The sequence below is a fragment of the Amblyomma maculatum genome, chromosome 11 (genome assembly GCF_055883805.1).
Source record: "Amblyomma maculatum isolate TAMU_Amacu chromosome 11, ASM5588380v1, whole genome shotgun sequence".
Taxonomy (NCBI): domain Eukaryota; kingdom Metazoa; phylum Arthropoda; class Arachnida; order Ixodida; family Ixodidae; genus Amblyomma; species Amblyomma maculatum.
In genome coordinates this window covers 61,309,300-61,328,806 of record NC_139354.1, presented here as the reverse complement: position 1 = coordinate 61,328,806, position 19,507 = coordinate 61,309,300, and the positions used below count along the sequence as shown (strand labels likewise).

Sequence of the window (19,507 nt, the reverse complement as noted above, 5' to 3'; positions counted from 1 at the left end):
AGCGACTGAGAATGTGAGAAACGGTGTAATAGAGGGCTCCGGAAATTTAGACCACATGGAGTTCTTTAACGTGCGCACTGACACCGAAAATCACACGGGCGCCTTGCTTTTCGCCTCTAACGAAAAACGCCGCGGCCGGGATTCAATCCCGCATCCTTGGGCACAGTAGCCCAGCGCCCTAAACCCTGCACCACCACGGCGGGCTCAACGAAAGAGGGAAAAAGAGGATGCATTTTCCCATTTATTTTTTTTTTCACTGACTCTTTTTTTGTTAACGACTGCAACCGCCTCCCTTCTGAATATACTACTGCCCAAAACACACTGTGCGTGCGCTCGTGGAAAGCCGTAAACCTGTCGGTGGGTTCACTGTAGAATAAAAAGTGTATTTGTCACTGGTTTTATTCCTTCACATCGTCAATGCTTCTTCGACGCATTCTTGGAACAGGATATTCATATAGCTTATGTGGTCTGCGCTTGGAGGGCGTCTTACAAAACACATTAATCCATGTACGGGGCCCAAGTGTAGTTGAAATATCGCGGATCCGACCTTCGTGTCGGTGGCTTGTTGAGCGGTGGAACCATCGTCTTCCTGTATTCCTCCAGCCGGTTTTCCATTCTCTTCATAATCTGAAGCCAAGACGTGAAATTCATTAGCAAAGATGAAGCATCAAGGACCGAAGAAATAATAATGTTAATCTGGATTGCATATTGTTTTCGCATTACGCGCCCAGCAACAGTACACTTCATATGCGACAGCATCTTTGAAATGAGTGAATAAACAAAAATTTGTAAGGCTGAGGTACTCCTTCAGAAGTGGCCAGTTTATACAGTGACAACTCTGAATCTCTAGTGTTGCACGCTTTAGGCTGATGCCAAGCCTGGATGAACTGAAAACATTATGGAAACTGTAAATAGGGTATTCAGAACAACATAGGCACCGCAAGCACATAGCGTTCATTAATGCAGTGAAAATATTTGAACCTTTTTGTTTACGTATATTCATGGCAGTCATCACTTCTGTGAACATTACTTGCGCATCAGAGGCATTCCTTTAAGGCTGTCACTTTTTCTCCATCTTCAATTCGTTATTCCAGGCTTTTTTTTTTAGGTTATACGGCCTTCGTATACATTATCAGCCTCATCTCATCAGGGGGGGGGGGGGGGGGGGGGAGGTTGCATAGGTGCATGAATGAACAGAGTAGCGTATTAACCTGCGGGTTTTCCTCAGCGATGTTATTCATCTCGCAAGGATCGTGGTCAATGTCGAAGAGGCACGGCTTTTCGAGTGGTTTACACTCTTTCGTCCTCCCTTGCCCACAATTTTTGCGAAGTTCTTCTAGAATATGTTTCGTCAAGTTGCGACCCAAGCTCCGGATTGTCCGAGCAGCCGCGCACGTGTAGTCCAAGGCATCCCTGACAAGACAGAAATCAGACAGTTGTCATTACTTGTCCTTCTCACAGGACTCATTGACATGGATCAGATACGCTCCGTGCCAGGACTCCGTCAACCCTACTGTTGCCACCAAAGAAGCGCGGGTCGATAATCATAGTTAAGATTAGCTATGAAATAATACCACGGCTCGGGTAACCGGTAATCACCTCGGCATGTCGTTCCCGCAGCCGATACGCAAGGTGAAATCAGATGAAAAAAAATTGTCGATCGGTTAAGCTGGTACTAAAAACGAATTATCATGCGCCAGCACTGTTAGCTTTAATTCCGCGTCTCTCCAAGGTTTTGTTTCACATCAATTGGTTTACCTCGGTTGTCATATCAGATCATATAGGCTGCTGGAGCTGGCAGGAGCGAGAGAAACAGATATTCTTGCTCTAAATAAACTACAGCAACATGCCTTCAATGGTTAGGAATGATGTGCTTGGTCGGATATTCCAAGCGTCTCAGTGGCTTGTATTCCCACCTCAAAAACGTTCCTCGCGTTCGCAGCGCCACCTAATTCAGCAACGACATGTAGACTGGAAGCGTAACTCAAATGCCCAACTAACGTCGATGTTGCACTAGCCAGGGAGCTCCAGAAAAACAGAAAAAAAAACGGCTTATCAAGAAAGAACCCTAATGCTAACGAAATATCGGGACCCCTGGGTTGGGCTAGTTGGCTTCTATTCGTTCTTTGTAGGGAAAAGCAGGACACATAGGATGACCTGTATCTGAGCTAGTTGGTTCATGTCAAATGTGAAACAACAGCCTAACGGGAGACAAAACACAGGCAAGGAAGATAAGAAGACACGAGGCTGACTAACACTGATCTTTATTAAATGGCGCAGAAGCATCTAAAGGCGAAAGGGAGAGGGTGAGGGAGTGAGGGGCGGTAACACGAAAAGTAGGCTCAGTCATCGCGATGAAATAGAAGCATTCGATGTCAAGGGATAAAAGCAAATGAAAGAAAGAACGTGTGAACAAAGGGGGCGTAAAGGACCAACCCAGAAGAGGTAAAAACTAAACCCAATGGGTGAAGAAACGTTGCTAAGAACGCCAGCGACGAGATAACAAAAAAGAGGGGAGCGGGTGAGGTGGCTGAAAGTGCACGCTGGAACCACCTCATTCAAATAAATAATCATTGCGGCGCTAAAAGCTTGTAGAACAGTCCGAGGTATCCACTTCACAATCCGTATACTGCTTCCGGTGATGTTATCGGCCCTGGGCTCCTTTTTAGTATTGTCCACCTTCCCACACACCGAAACAGCTTTTTTAGTGCAGAAAACACGATTTCACCCCTCCGTTTTGCGGCTATTGTCTTGAGATTGCGGGGAAGGCCATATATGTATAGGAATCATCATGACAATATTGCGCAAGCCCATCTCCTTCGAAGGGAAACTGCTGGACTTTAACTTCTGCAGCTGTGTTTCACAGACATCTGAGATAAACGTTGCCGGAAAACCGTCCTCTTTACGCCTGGCGTCTGAGTTGCAAAACGTTGTTCCATTTGGTGTTTACGTGGCCACTCCAGTACCGATGACGACCCTGCAGTTACACCCCTCGCTTGACAATTTTCAAGTAACTTTAATCATACAAGAAGTGCTTTCTAACAAAAGCATCACGCCTCCAGCAGATATGCTTATTGGGAAACTTGTTCACGAGATTGAGGAAACGAATACAATTTTCTTATGGGAACTCCGTCGTGAATGTGAGGTCAGGGCAACTGGTTCTCTTTCTTGTGTACGTGTTGTTTTATTGGGCTGTTTTTTTTTTTTTCGCCTTTAACAGTCCAGCCGGAGGGCTCAAATTTGCACGTAGAAGGGAGGCCAAAGGTAGTAGAAAGCAAATGTCGACGGTTGGCAATGACCTAAACGCAACCTATTTTTGTAAGTAGATTGCGATCTGGAATGTGACAAGTTATCGGACATAGCTATAGGAGACAAGTAAAAAACGAGTGCATCGAACAGCAATCCATCTATCTACATATTTGAATATCAATTAATCTATATACTAACCTATTCGTCGACGTATTTATCAAACAACCTCTTCAGTCCTTCTATTTACCTCCATATTTTTTTTTTTATTTTTCTCTGTCTCTAAGACGCGTGTAACTACCCTCAGAGTTCTCGTATTTGTTTCTTATCCAAAGCCATGACCGGTGTTCTATACAAAACTGAACATGTGATAGCGGTTATTGTTCTTGTTTCGGCACCTAAAAACGGTTACGGTAGTAGACCTCTGGCATGACAATTTCACAATTCAAACTGCGAGCAACTGCACACTAAATCTTAGGGACACTTAGCATAGCCTTCGAATCCATGAAGCGACAGCGTTTTTGTCTCCCATGTGCGCCCCTCTTGAGCATCTTCGTCCACGCATGTGCATATTAAAACTCGCTTAACAAAACTCCTTCCAGCTACTTAAGTGGAACCACTACTCGAAATTCTCAGGTAAATGTTGGTTGTTACTGCTTGTGTTAAAGCGCCTTCTTGCCTAACGTATATCAATTATACCGAATCATCTGGGCGATCCTAGTCTAGGAGGTAACCAGTTGGGAATTAATGGAAAGGGGTGACGGAAGACATCACAAGAACTTGTCAGATTTACTCATTAGATCTATCAGTGGACACTAAGTCCAGCCGAACTAATGAGATTTATTTCATTTCTTTAGTGGGCACTCAATCCTTGAATACGTGTCTCATGAAATGGCTCCATTAAATACACTAGCACAGATGTCCTACATCAGAAAAAGGCAGCTGCAGGTGTCAACGGGATCTTATAAAGCATCCTGGTATACCAGCTGCCATGGTTGGTCGGTAACAAAGTGAATTATGGGCGATCATATAAAACAAAGATAACTAAATTACTAAAATAACTAAACCACTAATAAAGTAATTAGCTCACGAGTAAACATTGAAAATTGTATTTGTCGGTAATAATAAAACTAGAGGGGGACAAAGAAGCACCGGTATTAAGGATATGATGCGATAGTGTTAATGGATCCCGTGCGCCGTGCTTTTTTAGATCCTCGTTCTCGTGCATGTAAATCATTCCATAATCATCCACCCATAAATAATCCCTCTATATTAAATTACGTGTACTTCCTGGCATACCGTCGTATGCTACTATATTATGGAGACAACTCCTGGCACAGAGCTAAGGCCCCACTTTAACAAATCTGTAAGAATTGAGCGGAGAAATCAGGAGTAGCCCCTCTTAGTCGGGACACAAATGTCTCCGATTCCATTCTCGAAGAAACCACATAATTGGTAGTGCCTAGCATGTCCCGTGGTCCCTTGACGTCATCCAACCCGTCGACCAATCAGTTTCCAGTCACGTTACCTGCCAGTTACCACCAGAGCAATTCCCATAATATTCTGCAGTTTGTGGCCGCTAATGGTATGGTGCAGAAATCTTCATTTACTCTTTCAGGGCTGAAGTGGAAAGACGACAGGAGGTGGAAAGACGAAGAGGGGAAGTGGGGTGACAAACGGTCGGTAGGAAAGCAAAAACTAAACCCCCTTTAGAACTGTATGTAGGAGTTAAAAAGGTCTAAAATTGAGGATCAGTTATTAGGACAGTAGGCAAGTGCGTATAAATGAACGATGTTCCGCAATGGGGGCCGCAGACCGGAACTATTACAGTAGTCACGTCATACCATTCGAAGTGGAGCTTAGGCGTCCTCCAAATGTTTCTTTTAGGTTTATTTTTGTAAAACATGTTTGTAATGTCGTGCAGTCCTTTCAGCCCCGTGTTCAGGGAGACTTTGTTCAATGTCAGAAGTCAAATAGGTCACTGTGGGTAACGAACCCGGTTCTTGCTTAATAAAGGATCTGGACCCATATTTTGTTTATGACTGGGCGCAGGACAAGTAGGCACCATGACCAACTTGTCAAGTTACTCTTTCGTGTTGTACGTGTGAACACAGTTGTAATAAATGCCGTACCTATCCCCCGAGATCTCATCGTAAAACGGCCCATGTCTGTCTCCAGAACTCCTGTTCATTTCGGACGGTCTGAGTGGAGGGTCCCAGACCTCGTCCGCCTGGTACCAGTCGTCAAATTCACCATCCCAAAAAGTTCCGTTAAGGTACTTGTACCGACCAGATCGCAGCGCCGACATGTTCCAGATGGGGTCAATGTTATGCAGCACTTCGTTCCTCGGCGCGCCGGCTCCGCTTACAAGACTGGCCCACATGTCGATACCGTCGATGTCGTCCAAGTCTGATACGTTTCCTCCTGCGACAGAAGTTAAGGCTCTCGTAATAAATTCCAGTTTGCCAGTAATTGTAGATTAAGGCGTCGTATTGAAAAACACATGTTAGAAAATAAAGATCTCGGTGGGTAATAAGGTAAAAGAGTAAAGATGGCTTTAAGCACCACCGCAACGTCAATTTTTTCACAAGAAGGGTACAGTGATATTACGGTTATTTTTAAGGCGAAACCCTTTCTAGCCTAGAATGAAATCCCATGCGCGAGAGTTTTGCGTCGAATTTGTGCATGGGATCTGTGCATCGAATCTGTGCGCTGATGTGTTACTTGCTAATAACGGATATATGAGGAGGAAAATTAGGAATGAAATCGATTGATGGTGATTGATAATGAATAAAAGTTGTACGACATATATCGATAGAGTTAATGGATATAATGATAAAAAAACGATAAAATGATAAAACTGACTACGGAACAATCAATAAGGCAAACAACCACTTTTAATAATCGCAAATGACTTGAAAAGAGTAAACATGTAATGACTAGGCATGAATCAGCATGCCTGAACATAACTACGGAACGACCAGCATGTCAAGCGACTTTTAATGACATCAAATGACTGGAAGTTAGTAAATATGCTTAGCTATGAGGGGTAATGACTAAAATGACTAGGCATGACTACGCATGACTACGGAACGACCATCATGTCAAATTACTTTTAATGACATCAAGTGACTGGAAGTTAGTAAATATGCTTAGCTGTGAGTGGTAATGACTAGGAATGACTACGCATTACTACGGAAAGACCAGCATGTCAAACGACTTTTAATGACATCGAATGACTGGAAGTTAGCAAATATGCTTAGTTATGAGGGGTAATGACAAAAATGATTAGGCATGACTATTAACGACTACGGAATGACCAATATGTCAAACGACGACTTGTAATGGCCGAAACTGACTGGAAATAAGTAAATATGATTAGTTAATGTGTCAGTAAAGAGGAAGAGGCCAGAAGATGAGAGCCAAATGATAGAGGAATGGCAAGCTTTCGCCGTTTTTCTTTTAAGGGATATCCAAGAGACCCTCTAAACTTTTGCGTTAAGCGATAGCTTAAACAGCTCGTACGGTTTGGCGAAGTCGGCACCGCTTGTCGGGAATATCGAAACCTACGCAAAAAAAGAAATAGTCGTATTATGGTAATTTATTATTGTAGTGATTGATTGATGGTTGATTCATGCGTGATATGAGATGAGGAGTTAGTGAAATAATTGTATTCTTATGATGAAATAAGAACACAAGAAATTAAAGATAAAAAGGGGTTCAAGTGTGTCAAAATGTTCAGGCTGAAAAAAAAAATGCTTGATGATGCTACTTAAGAAAAATGTAAGTGTACAATAGATAAAGTAATGAATTGAAATATTTTAAAACTGAAAATGTGCTCTAAAGTGTCAAAACTGCTCCAAATATAAAGCCGATGCTTGAACATACTAACCTAACAAAATAGAATAGAAAATTATAATTAAAATATTAAAATAGAAAAAAAAAATAAAATTGCGCTCAAAGGCGTATTCGTAGGGAATTAGAGTCTTCGTACACCAGATAATATGACCGCATAACGGGACGGCACAAGGGCTGCTTTGAATACCCCCCAATGCGAACAACAACAAAAAAAACCTTCCATTGTGAATTCATTTTATGCAGCACTTAATGTTCATGATGATGTTATTTTTTTCGAGCTTTTTTAGAACTTGACGTATCGGATGCAATACATATTGTTTAGCGACTATTTTAGCTAACTGACGCATGCATAACTGCCACATGCTTCGAGGCGATCTGGTGACATCGCCGGCATTAAATAACGAAGTGCTCTTTGTCAAATGCAATAATATGAAGCAGCAACGTACCTTTACACATCTGATATCTATATTACAAGCGAAAACATTTTAGATCGCAGCCCTCATTCTCCCGTTGAGCGGTTGAGTCACGTTGCCGTTATTATTGGTACTACCAAGACTGAGAATTGCGAGGCACGGGAGAGTCACGAGTCAAAGATAATTTTATTGCGGTAGCAATACTACGCCAGGTTTTGGCCCGTCGCCTAGTCTCGGGAAGGGCCAGATTTGATCTTGAACAGCCGCGAAGACAAGAAGATGAGGACGAAAAAGACGAAGAAGACTAACACGAAGAAGACGAATAGTAAGAAGATGAAGACGACGAAGAATTCGAAGACGAAGAAGAAGCAGACGAAAAAGACGAAGAACGCTCGGTCACCCGCAGCTAAAACTTTCGCTCCACATTCGGTTCAGCAGCATAGAACCCTTCTCACTTATATGTGGGCTGGTAGCTTACGCTCTCACATCATACTCTTAAAAGATGAGCTTATGTGTCCCCAGTAATGTAGCACCTTACACTGATAGGGCGTGATAGGGGAATAATGTAGCAGGCAAAAGAAGCTTCTGCCGTTGCTAACACAATTCAACTAGGGTTAACCAAGGTAAACCACAACTAATTGTTTTCAAAATAGAAAGAAGAGCCACGAGTTCTGTGGCACTGGCTCGTGGCTCTTACTCTGCTTCTGAGAAATTTCCTTTTATTGTGAGAAAAATTAATGCCGCTTTCTAACTGCACATATATACACACAAACGAGCACCTCTTAAATTCGTTGTCTCAATACATCTCAAAAGAGCTTAATTATCTGTGCTAAAATTTAGAACTAGGGACTATCGTAGACGTCCTTAGAATATTTAGGACACGTACAAGTTCTATTTCACTAAACTTCCACTAGTAGCAACTGCTAAGTGTAAAAAGAGTATACAAATCATAAAACTTCTAAATAAAAATCTTTAAATATTACTTTATCGATTGTAAAAGAACAGTTTACTTGCCGGAATAAAATTAATACAGCTAAGCGTATCGACTTAGCGAATCACTCTGCGAGAGCTTGGTAACATTAGTGGGCGAGAGGTACAGAGCGAATGTCAGGTCTGTTTTGGCGTCTGAAGGGCTCTTCATGTTGAGTTTTGTCTGTATCTGAATTTTTTTAGCAACAGAAGTGAGAAGTTAAGAAGGGTATCCTGCTTCTATTAACGTATCTCGCTGTTTTTCAAAGCTAGATTGCATTACGTGTGGGCAGGATTCCCTGCGGACAATAGAAAAACGCAAACTCGCTATAGCACGCTTCACTAATTTCGAGTGCGCTGAATGGTAACGAATCACAAGTGTCTTATTTCGGGTTCATATAACCAATGATTGTAAAGAATCCCGAAGCGAAGCTTGATGTCAAGGAAACAAATGCACTGATCCTCTGGCATAAGCAGTAGCAGCGACTCCTTTAACTCAACCGTTGAGGAAGTTCTGACGTCTTTTTCAGTTCTGCAATGTCCCATTAAACCTTGACACGTGAGTTTCCAGAGAATCAGTGCATTCGTGCATCAGTGCATCAGTGCACTTCGAGTCGCTTTGGGACGTTAAACACCACAAACCACACCATACCTTTCATTGGACAATCGCAAGTTACGGGAGCGAAACGGGATGTCGTGGGGCACCGTCGCTACCTGTTTTTTTTTTCTTTTTCTTGCGCGCCGCTGTGGGTTGAGTTGAACCAGGAGAGGAGCATCATTTTCGATTGCCCTTATGTTCAATCTAATGAAGCTACTTAAATGGCTTTGCGTTATGGAGGGGTTTGATGGGATACAATTTGATCGCCCCCGTTTTATTGTATTAGTAAATAGCTTTTCGTGGGTCCTTTAACGTCAGAGTGGGTTTTTGTTCTGGCACTGCTTACAAAGCAGTTTCAGCGTATTTTAAAAAACAACATACATGCTATACCAGTACTGCATTCAAATGCTGTGATCAACACAATCGTCGTACGCTGCCTTGCTACTGTAGCATAATTCTTTACGCAACCAACTAAAGAACTTGGCAGGTACTGGATAATTGGCAGGTACTGGAATTTTCAGGGCATCAGCCCTGAAAACGTATACGTGTGGCGGGTAATGAGGCATGTCTCAGAATAAGTTCCGCTTGTCTCCACATATTATTTTTAAATACCTGCAACCTCCATAAATGTTGACTTTAGGGTTTATATGCTTTTTTTTACCTAATCCAAGATTATGAGCACAGCTGCCAGAAGCTCGTGTCCTGTCTGCCTGCTATTAACACTGCTAAACTTGTACAGCCTCTAACAGGTTATAGCACTCGATCAGGTTCTCTTAAATCATTTGGTGGCGAAGGCATGCATAAATATCTGAATTTGTGGTGCTAGAGCTCCTTAAAGAAGACACCAATAGAGAGGTCGACATAAACACCCCTCTTGGAAGCACTGCGATAGAACAGTTAGCAACGAAGTAACAATACTATTGACTGTCTAGTGGTCACAGTCAAGATCATAGAAGTTGGTTCGTGAAAACGCGCAACCTAATTCTTCAAGCACAAACAAATTATTTCCTCTGCTCTCCTTTTTCTGCACAATCAAAAAGCTTTCTCAATTTTCAGACAAACAATGCTTCCAGCTAAGCTTTTTCTTTACGAGCTTTTTTGGTTAATTCAGGCTGAGAAATATATTTTGGGCGACCGGGAAACATATTTGAGAATACAGTTGGCAACAGACGAAACCCCTTCACAGGAAATTCAAATAGTTGCCAGTTTTCATGTTGCAATGTGCTGTTAATCACACGAGTTACTCCTCCGAAAGTGTTTTTGAGAAGACAAAACAAACAAGTCAAACCAGAGTCGTGCGGCTTTCACAGAAAGGATTGCAAAATACTACAAACAATTTAACTGAGGACCAGAATTATGGGAGTGAAATAATAGAAATGCAGCTCTTCCAAATAGGTCAGGGGTATTTCAGAGAAAAAGAAACGCTGCAATATGCACATAAGGGTAAAATAGGCATCTGAAAAGCTGGACCAAATGTGATGCTTTTTATACTGTGCTTGGCTGGCAGACGTCTTCGTGAGAAGTAGCTTTTGTTCGCGTTGCCATTTGTATTTCATCGGCGAACACTCGAACCATCGCCATTAATTGATCCTCAATTTGTACTGCAGGGACTTCCAACCACAGCACGGCACTAGGCACATTCACTTTTGCCAATAACCCTCATGCACGTGACACCGCTGGCGCAAACAGATTACCAAGTCTTCCGAGAAAACGCAACCGCCGTCAGATAAAAAAATATGTGCCACGCACGTTCTGAACCTCTCAGCTTTCCCTAACCTTGCCAACCTATATACGATGTATTAACTTGTGGGCCTCCACGCACTAGTACATTCTAATGGTAAACCATGATGCACAGTAATTTTAGCAGGAAGTATGCGACATTTATTTCCGTTTTAATTAGCAATTCTTTAATCTAGTAGCTGGTTATTGCAACTCTAGCAAAGCATTACATATGAAGAAAACTTTACAGACTTCACAAGAAGGATAATCGCGACCGAATGTAGAATTACAGCTACAGTACTGCCCCATTTATGGGAAGCACATTTCAGATGCACAAACGTACCTGCTGCGGAGTACAGTGTAGGCAGCCAGTCGCAGACATGCATTAGGTGACGATGCACCCTTGGTTGGACTATCATGGGGCTCCACAAAAACGCTGTGCCTCGCACACCGCCTTCCCAAAGGGTAGCCTTGGTACCGCGTAATGGGAAGTTAGATCCTGCGCTGTTGTCGATGCCTCCGGCTGCTCCTCCATTGTCTGTGGCCACCACGATGATCGTGTTCTTGATGGCGTCCGTTACGTTCAAGGCCACAACGAGATGCCCAATTGCATCGTCCAGCGCTGACAGAACGGCTGAAAAGAAATGAAAGAGAGAAATATTGGTTGCCAGACAAACATGTAGAAGCTTTAACAAGAGTTGTCGGGCTAGTTGGTGATCGTCTGTAGAAGCCATTGACAAAAAACCTAAAGCACACGTCACACAGGAGAAGGACACATAAAAGAGGACGCTTTATGTATCCCGTTTCTGTCTTTCTCTTGTGTCTCGTATTTTTAGCGCATGTCCTTATGGCTTCTGTGTGTAAAGTTGATTTACCGTATGAGACCCCTTGCATGCTATATGGGTGCATTAGTGTTCCTCAGACCATGTCAAAGTTTTCCATGTGCTGCTGAACATCTTCAAGCATGAATGAGGAATGAGAAAGTGTGCATCGGAGTAGAATGGTCCGGATGACTTCCTTGCCAACAAACGACACTCGGGTGTTCTTTGTATTCCGCACCGACCAAATTGAGGCATAGTGCTTAACTCATCTCGGCAGGTAAGTGAACGTTCCAAATGAGCACCAAGACAAAGGCAAGCATAAAGAGCCAGTTTTTTCTAATATATGGACAACCTTGACGTTAGACATAACATTTCGATATTTCTATTTATGCTCAAACCACAAAAATATGCAGCCTAGTTCTTGATATACCTAGATTGTCCTACATCAGGATTGCATGATGCCGTTCAATGTTTTTATCTCGTCCATATCAAGGAACCACAAGAGGTCGATAATGACCAAAGAAACCATAATGCTCTGCTTTCGTTACGTCACTCGTAAGCATCCATGTGGTGGCAGAAATCACATAGCGTGTACGTCGCCTACTTAAAGGCATCGCATGTTCTCGGGGCGTTGCACCGGAAACCTGTGGACTCTTTCTTCTCGCTTGTGTTCCGCTATCCGACAACGATGCTGCGTCACGTCGGCGTTTACAGACACTTCGCCAAGAGCGTTTGTCTCAATGTTTCCACAGTGTAGCCGTCAAAGAACCTACAGAATTCGTAATTCTAAAACGAGATGGTCAGAGGGAGCATTTTCGCACCAAATACTTGAAACTACTGCCTACCACGCATAGCTGTTAGCCGTAATCAGGAGACCACCTATGAGCGCTACTCCCTCCTCACTCCCCCTGTTTTACGGCGATAGCTGTTATAACTTTCCTGCGTGACAAACAGGAGGCTGGCAAGGGTTCCGGGGTGCGATGCGCGCTGCTGGCATCAGCCACGTACGTAGACAGATACGGCTCATTCCGATGCATGGGTAGACTTAGAATAGAGCACGCGGCATCATGCAACGCTCCCTGTCTCCCTCTCCTCCGCAACCAAAAAAAAATAAATGAAGTAGAAAACGTCATAATGCACGATCATGTTTTTAATTCCTTGTTCTCGTTCTTCTGCACCCCTCCGGGGTGGCGCAGGGGTAACGGCGCTCGACTACTGTTCCCAAGAAAGCGGGAGTGAATCCCGGCCTCAGCGCCCGCTTTTCGATGGAGACGAAAAGGGCGCCCGTGTGCTGTGCAATGTCAATGCACGTTAAAGAACCCCAGGTGGTCAAAATTGCCGGAGTCCTCCGCAACGGCGTCTCTCTTAGTTGCTTTGGGACGTTAAACCCCACAAACCAACCGACCAAACCAACCAATCGTTCTTCTGCTTCGCTGCACAAACCTTTCTGTACATTTTTAGCAAAGTTGATGTCCCCGCATCGTAAGTGCAATCATGCTTTACATCTGAGCGCAGAAAGTAAAATGCCATCGCCTTAGCTGTAAGGAAACCCCACAACTAATGAACAAATAATATGACGACCAGGATAATGTGCGTATGTTCGCTGAATACCAAGTGTGTATCATGATGTAACCCTCATGAAGCGCAATTTCATTTCTCTACAATATTCAAGTATGTAATCCTCTCATCCTAACTAGTTCAATGGTAGTACTTTATTTATTTTTATTTTCTTGGTTTCTTCGTGCCGGCCGCTCGTAAGTCCCTATAGTCGCCAGTCCTCAACATCAGTAAAACTATATTTTTAAATATAAACTTTTGCAACCAAGATCAGATATATGAACTAATGCGGAGCATTGAATAATCGTTTTCATGATCAGTGTCATATTCTGACATATCATATATTTTGCTTTTTGACATAGCAATTAGCAGTCTCTGAAAGCTTTCAGCGGCGTAGGAAGGAGACGGCCACTCAATTCACCTAAGAGACAAACTCTTCAAGAAAAACCTCTTTGGAGGCAATGTTTTAAGTGCCAAGAAATAAGATGCCTCCAAATCATCCTCCGTCAAGAGACCCACAAACTCGAACTTGTACGTGGTCAGGTCGCTCATGCCCACCGTAGGACCGAGTCCAATTTACTCGTGTCTCTTGACGGCTGCTGCCACCATCTACCAAAATACATCTCTCAATTTCGTTCTCACTTCGCATTGTGTAATTTAGCTCCAAAACTACTGGATCCTAAGTAATTAATACGTAAATAAAATAGACAAAACAACACAAATTTAGACTACGGCATCGAGTGCCGTAATCGTCCTTTAATGCATGCAAGAACAGAGAAGGCGAAAGCTCACGGACTTGAATTTTTGTTCTTTTACCATATGAAATTAGGATATCCAGCAAAATATTATTCCACGTCCGCAATTAACATATTATAAAAAGTAATCGACCGCAGCATTTGGTATGTTTTCCTTCTATATTTTATATTTAATGGATGTCCTTTGCTTTTAGCGCGTAAAAGCCTCACTCTTGTCACTACGTGACCGCCTCCTGCTGTCTCCCCTAATAGGGCTCTGGTATTTTCAGATGATAAATTAAATTGAATAATTTGAGATCGCAAGTGCCGAACTATCAGGCATGAGGCTACTTCTTGGTAAGATTGGTTTTATCCGTGAAAACGCAAAACATCGAAAAATGCCAAAAACGACAAAGATGTAAAAGATGAGACACGATACCTGAGCTGTAAGCTTAAATTTATTGCTGTGACACTAATTATAAAGAAAACTTGACTAACAGCAAAAAACTTGACATACAAAGCAACAGGTCAGCAACATAAATCAAGCTGAAGAAAAAAATTACCCTGCAACTTAGAAGATAGGCAGCCTCTTATCCAGAAAGGGAATATATTTTGTACTCTTTCCGCAATCTGCAGTCTTTTAGGTTGACCATGTTCCCGTCCTATTTCCTGATTGTTTTTTTTTTTTTGCGCTGTTTCCGCTATTTACGAAAAACCAATGAGCTCAAAATATTTTTAAACGAATTGGTTAATATTCATGACCTGATAATGACCAACCGAGAATCAGGACGAATCAAAGCTTGTAACAGCCGATGCGGATGCAGCGGCACCGGGAATCAAACCCTGATCCTCCTGCATGCGGGGCGGATGCATACCCAGGTAGCACAAACAATCGGCCAATATTGGCAGTACATCTGGAGTGCACTGGTCCACGCTGTGCCGGATATTACCAAGAAATTACCAATATTGGCACTACATTTGGAGTGCTCTGGTCCACACCGTACAGGACATTACCAAGAGAAGACCAATATTGGCCCTATATTTGAAGTGCATTGGTCCTACGCTGTGCCGGACATTACCAAGAAATTACCTATATTGCTGCCCGGACACATTTTCGATTCATTTCAAAGAGTCTTTTAACATCCCTCTCACCGCGTTATACAAGGTCAGGTTGAATTCTTCGCAATTTCCATGACAAGTACCTATACTAAACGGCGAACTCTCGTCGCTTGGGATTCTTGATGTGACGGTTCATCTCGATGTACTTTGACGGCGCCTCGAACAATGAGTAGGCGTTGCCCACGTGAACAGCCAGGTGACTGAGGTACAAAAAGAACGGCTGCAAAGGAGTTACACGCCACTAGAAATCAAGATCATGAAACCAAGTGCCGAATTGGCATATGCACTTAAAAGATCAGACTGAGACAATGTAATTCTGGGTGTATTTTATTGGACCTTTTTGGAGCGACCCTATCGGCCATAAATTGTCGCGATCTGGCATTGAGCGCTTAAATGAACATTGCGCAGAACGAAATGCTTGTATTAAAACAAATAGTCTTGATATTCCTCATTAGTGGTTGATTCAGTCTGTTTTGCCTGGGTAAAAAGCACGGCCTTAGACCTTGTGGTGCTTCTTGTTTCTAACCCACCTCCATCATCTAGTCTGATATGTAGAAGCATTCTGGGCCACTGTCAGTTATCAGCAGCAAGCGATGAACCAACAGAAACCGATGGCAGAAACAAATGCGCCAAGAAAGGTAGTTAAATCTGCATCCACTGCAGCTGTGGTGTCTCAACGCTCGAAAGCAAGTGCCAATATTTCGAAATAAAGCATGTCGAGCCTATGCAATAATAATTTTTCTTTTGGTGTTCGTGTACGAAATTGTCACTAAAAGAACTGCAAGATGGTTGGTGACATTATATGGTATTTCCATGCTCTGCTACACTACCTAAGGGCACTTCGCGCTTTTGATTCCACCAGGCACATTGCGCTCTTTCGTTCTCTCTATTATCTTACTTTTTTATCGCGGTTTTCTTCAACTGTCTCTTTTTGATCAACTCTCGCATTTCATCTCCTAATTCTCCTAACTTCTCGTGTTTCTTTAAAGGGACATTTACTATCAATTAAGTTGCTTTGTATCGGTAGACTGCGAATTCTTATGAAACAACCCCTGATTTCATTTATAGCAGATCTCTTAAAGGTGAAAACTGTTTCAAAAAATTAACGACATGTATAGTTGCCTCCTGCAGTTTTAACCAGCAAACTGCTGTTTTCACAGGTGTCGTGCCCCTGGTAAGCTGAGATCAGTTAATCTGCCATCCTTCTACTGAAACTATGATCTCAGAGCACTTTTTTTAATCATATCTGTGTGTGTCTCGAGTTAAAACGAGCTGATACAGGGGCATTGAACTATTTTTTGCTATAAGCACGTGTTTTGGTTGCCAGAAAAACGTTGGCCTAGCCACAGAGCGTGACAGAAGTAATCTTTAGAAAAGAACAAAATTTTCATGTTGGATGCAGTTACTCTCGATGTGATTTCTAAAGGGACAGAACAGAGCCGCTCTGCCACCAAAACTTCCTCATCCTCTGACACTGTCGTCTCCGCCAGGTACGACCCTCTAGCGCGAAATGCTAATCATTCCATTCCCCCCGATGAGGGTCAAGCGTTAGACATTAGGATTGTGTCGTTTATAATCTTCAGAGCTAGAGTAAGAAGGCCTCCACAGCTTGCGCAGCTAGGTTGTTCAACAAGACGTTTCAGTCACATATTCTGTTCGCCTGTGGGCAGTGTATTTTGAAGTAGGCTTGTATAAACCCAATCAAAGAGCAACACTTTCCGGTACGGCTGCGCTTAGGTGGATGTCAGTGAGTATTTGCTTTGTTATTAGTTCGGGGAGAGTGGATATATAAATCGCCTTCTACTAATTCTCACCCCTCAATTGAGTTTTTAAACGACCACAATGTGCGGATACTGGCACTGTAGAGTTAGAAATTCAGCTGTTTACTCTGAACGTGGTACCAAGAGGGCACCTCCGGATAAACTGCTCAGAACTAAAGTCTGAGCATCTGCCGACATCGTTTATGTTATGTAAAAAACCTGGATAGTGCAAGAAAAATAATGTCCAAGAAAAAGCCGAGGGCTGTCATACTTTTTTTCTCTACACATGTTTGCAAGCTCAAAGGCTGCGCGCTGGTTTACGTACTTCGTTATATGCTTGATTTGTTATGCCCGCACTTCCCAGCACATTTTCTGTTAAAACCGTCAGAAAGTCACGCTAGGAGCACCCCTGTTCGAATTACTCTACACTTCTACAGTGACTAGTAACTTCGAGACCTACTGCATACCTTGCTGCGGTCTCGCTTTTCGAGTAGCTCTATTGCCTTCTCCGTGAACAACTCCGTGGCGTCCTTGCCGGACTTGGACCAGTCAGCGTCGAGATTGTTCCATAGGTCTAAACCCCAACCTACCCACTTTCCCTTGGGGTCGTCGAAGTACCTCTGAAAGGTGCAAAAGCGACGATAGCCAGATACAGAACTGAACAGGATAAACGGCGAATAGAGCAAATGCTAGCAACTTTTTGCTTACTTGACCACCTGCTTCCATTATACGCAGCGTTTGACCCGTCCTTCAAAATGCCGACACAAGATAAGTTGATACTGCCATATTTTGCATTTATCATACCTCGCTACACTTTGCAAGTTGCAAAGTGCATAAATCATTTGGCAAAAGCGCACGGGAGCAGCATTTACGGTTGGGCGTAGATGGTTGCGGAGCACATCTAGCACCCACGTGTCTACTGTGCTCTAAGATGGCACAAATAAAATTTTCCTTCATTCTGGAGAAATTCTCACGTGGGATGACCACACGAAATGCGAACTATAGGTACATTATCAGTGAATTGTTCGCATGAATTTCGGTACCGGGTCATTTATATACATCAGTATAAATTCGTAATCTACATAGATGCCCTCCTGACGTAAATATGAGGCCCTCCTTTATCCAAGCCACGGAAATGCCTGGATCGCCTCAGAGTAGCCTGTCTTACTCGAGGTCCAAAGGTCCCGGTGGGTTTGATTTCCACCTCAAAAATTACTGCTTAATTTGGTAGCTCCTACAAATTCCAGGATGACGTGTAATGTCGTGACGACAGAGAGACCATCTGCGAACCGATGCCCGTGTGTCTCCTGCCAAATACCACTTACGAAAGGCATGCTCAAACGGAGACCTGACAGACATACAGTGAGACAGTCCAGCGAACATAACATTTTTGAGGGAGTGGAAGCACTATTCTAACACTGAAAAATCCTCGAGAGTACAGCAGTAAGGTCAACGTTATTCATGTTATCACGCAGCCGTTCGGGCTCGTGAGAAAAAAAGATCTTAATAAGGTTTGGCCGGGATGGAATTGGAGACCAAGCTTAAAGCACCGAAAGCCGGTCGGAACGGAACTTCAGCCTCTTCCACTCTTCGGCGCACGAGGCTCGCGAAGGGCAGAAGACCAGCTGCTAGTATTGCAGACGAGGCAATATTTCTGGCATCCGTTTTAACCATTTCGAGAGGCCAACAATGTAAATACCCGCTTACTTCAGTTTCGTCGGTTACCTCTGTTTTCTACATTTAGAATCGAATACTTGGTTCTAGTAAGAGCCAAATGACAAAAGACAGAACACGCGGGCATTCTTATTAATCGAGAATGTTGTTTTGAATGCTTTATTTTATTCCTTTTATCATTTTAGTGCATGCAGAGATGGGAATAAGTGGTTACAAACAATATCACTTTGACTTATGTGCACTCTTTACTTCGTAGTGTACAATTAGGCGAACGCTCCGGCTATAGCTCAAGATCCTTCTTTTAATCTCCAATTTTTATGTTGGCATGCCACTGGAATTTGTTACCTCGGGACATAGGATCAATTTTTTGCCCTTTTGAAATTCCATTAAGGTAACCAGTACATGTAAAAACATTCACATTGTTTTGAAACCATTGTCTGGTTTTTTCAGCTTGCAACAACATTGCTTCCGTTTCAAAGTTTTCAAAGCCACCTTAGGCGTTCTTCAAAACGGAACCCATTTGGTTTCCGTTTTGTCACATACAATAGTCAGCTATCAGCAAATCATGAATTAGGACATTGCATTCTTTTCGAATACTGATATGAATATTTCTAATGTGACAATCTAATGTGACAATTATAGCAACTATTTTCCCATCCATCTTTGCACATTTGAATTGAATTAGCTTCCCCAAATAGATGGTAGCCTTCACTACAACTATTTTCAATCAAGATTTTTTTTCTCGAACAGGAGACTGTTTTTAAAACTTTACACTGGTGAGCGAACGGGGCGATTACATTTTCATTTAATACATAACGGCGGTAAACATCTTTTAATATAGGTTACCTCAAAAGAAGTGTGGTCAGTGTATCCATGGTGACCACTGTAGTAGCCGTAGAACGAGTCGAACCCTCTCATTGTCGGTGTATGGTTCCGAGTCATGTGACCTAAATGCCACTGAAAAACAAAGAATAAAAAAGATAGTCAATACCAGAAGTGGACGCCGAACGCGTTATTTTCAAGGTGCGCTAGGCCATCA

General features: G+C 42.8%; 1 protein-coding gene across 1 annotated transcript in view; it reads right to left on the bottom strand.

Annotated features, from left to right (window-relative positions):
* Positions 1 to 464: 464 nt before the first annotated feature.
* Positions 465 to 19,507, bottom strand: part of LOC146173926 (arylsulfatase B-like) — a 29,190-nt gene continuing 10,147 nt past the window's right edge. Inside the window, exons 4-11 of the mRNA XM_084584937.1 lie at positions 19,315 to 19,425; positions 17,262 to 17,414; positions 15,129 to 15,254; position 14,758; positions 11,147 to 11,437; positions 5,379 to 5,670; positions 1,212 to 1,413; positions 465 to 627 (exon numbers count right to left, since the gene is read on the bottom strand). Coding sequence (XP_084441063.1) covers positions 499 to 627; positions 1,212 to 1,413; positions 5,379 to 5,670; positions 11,147 to 11,437; position 14,758; positions 15,129 to 15,254; positions 17,262 to 17,414; positions 19,315 to 19,425 — 1,305 coding nt within the window. The 3' untranslated portion in view covers positions 465 to 498. The remainder of the gene's footprint in view (positions 628 to 1,211; positions 1,414 to 5,378; positions 5,671 to 11,146; positions 11,438 to 14,757; positions 14,759 to 15,128; positions 15,255 to 17,261; positions 17,415 to 19,314; positions 19,426 to 19,507) is intronic.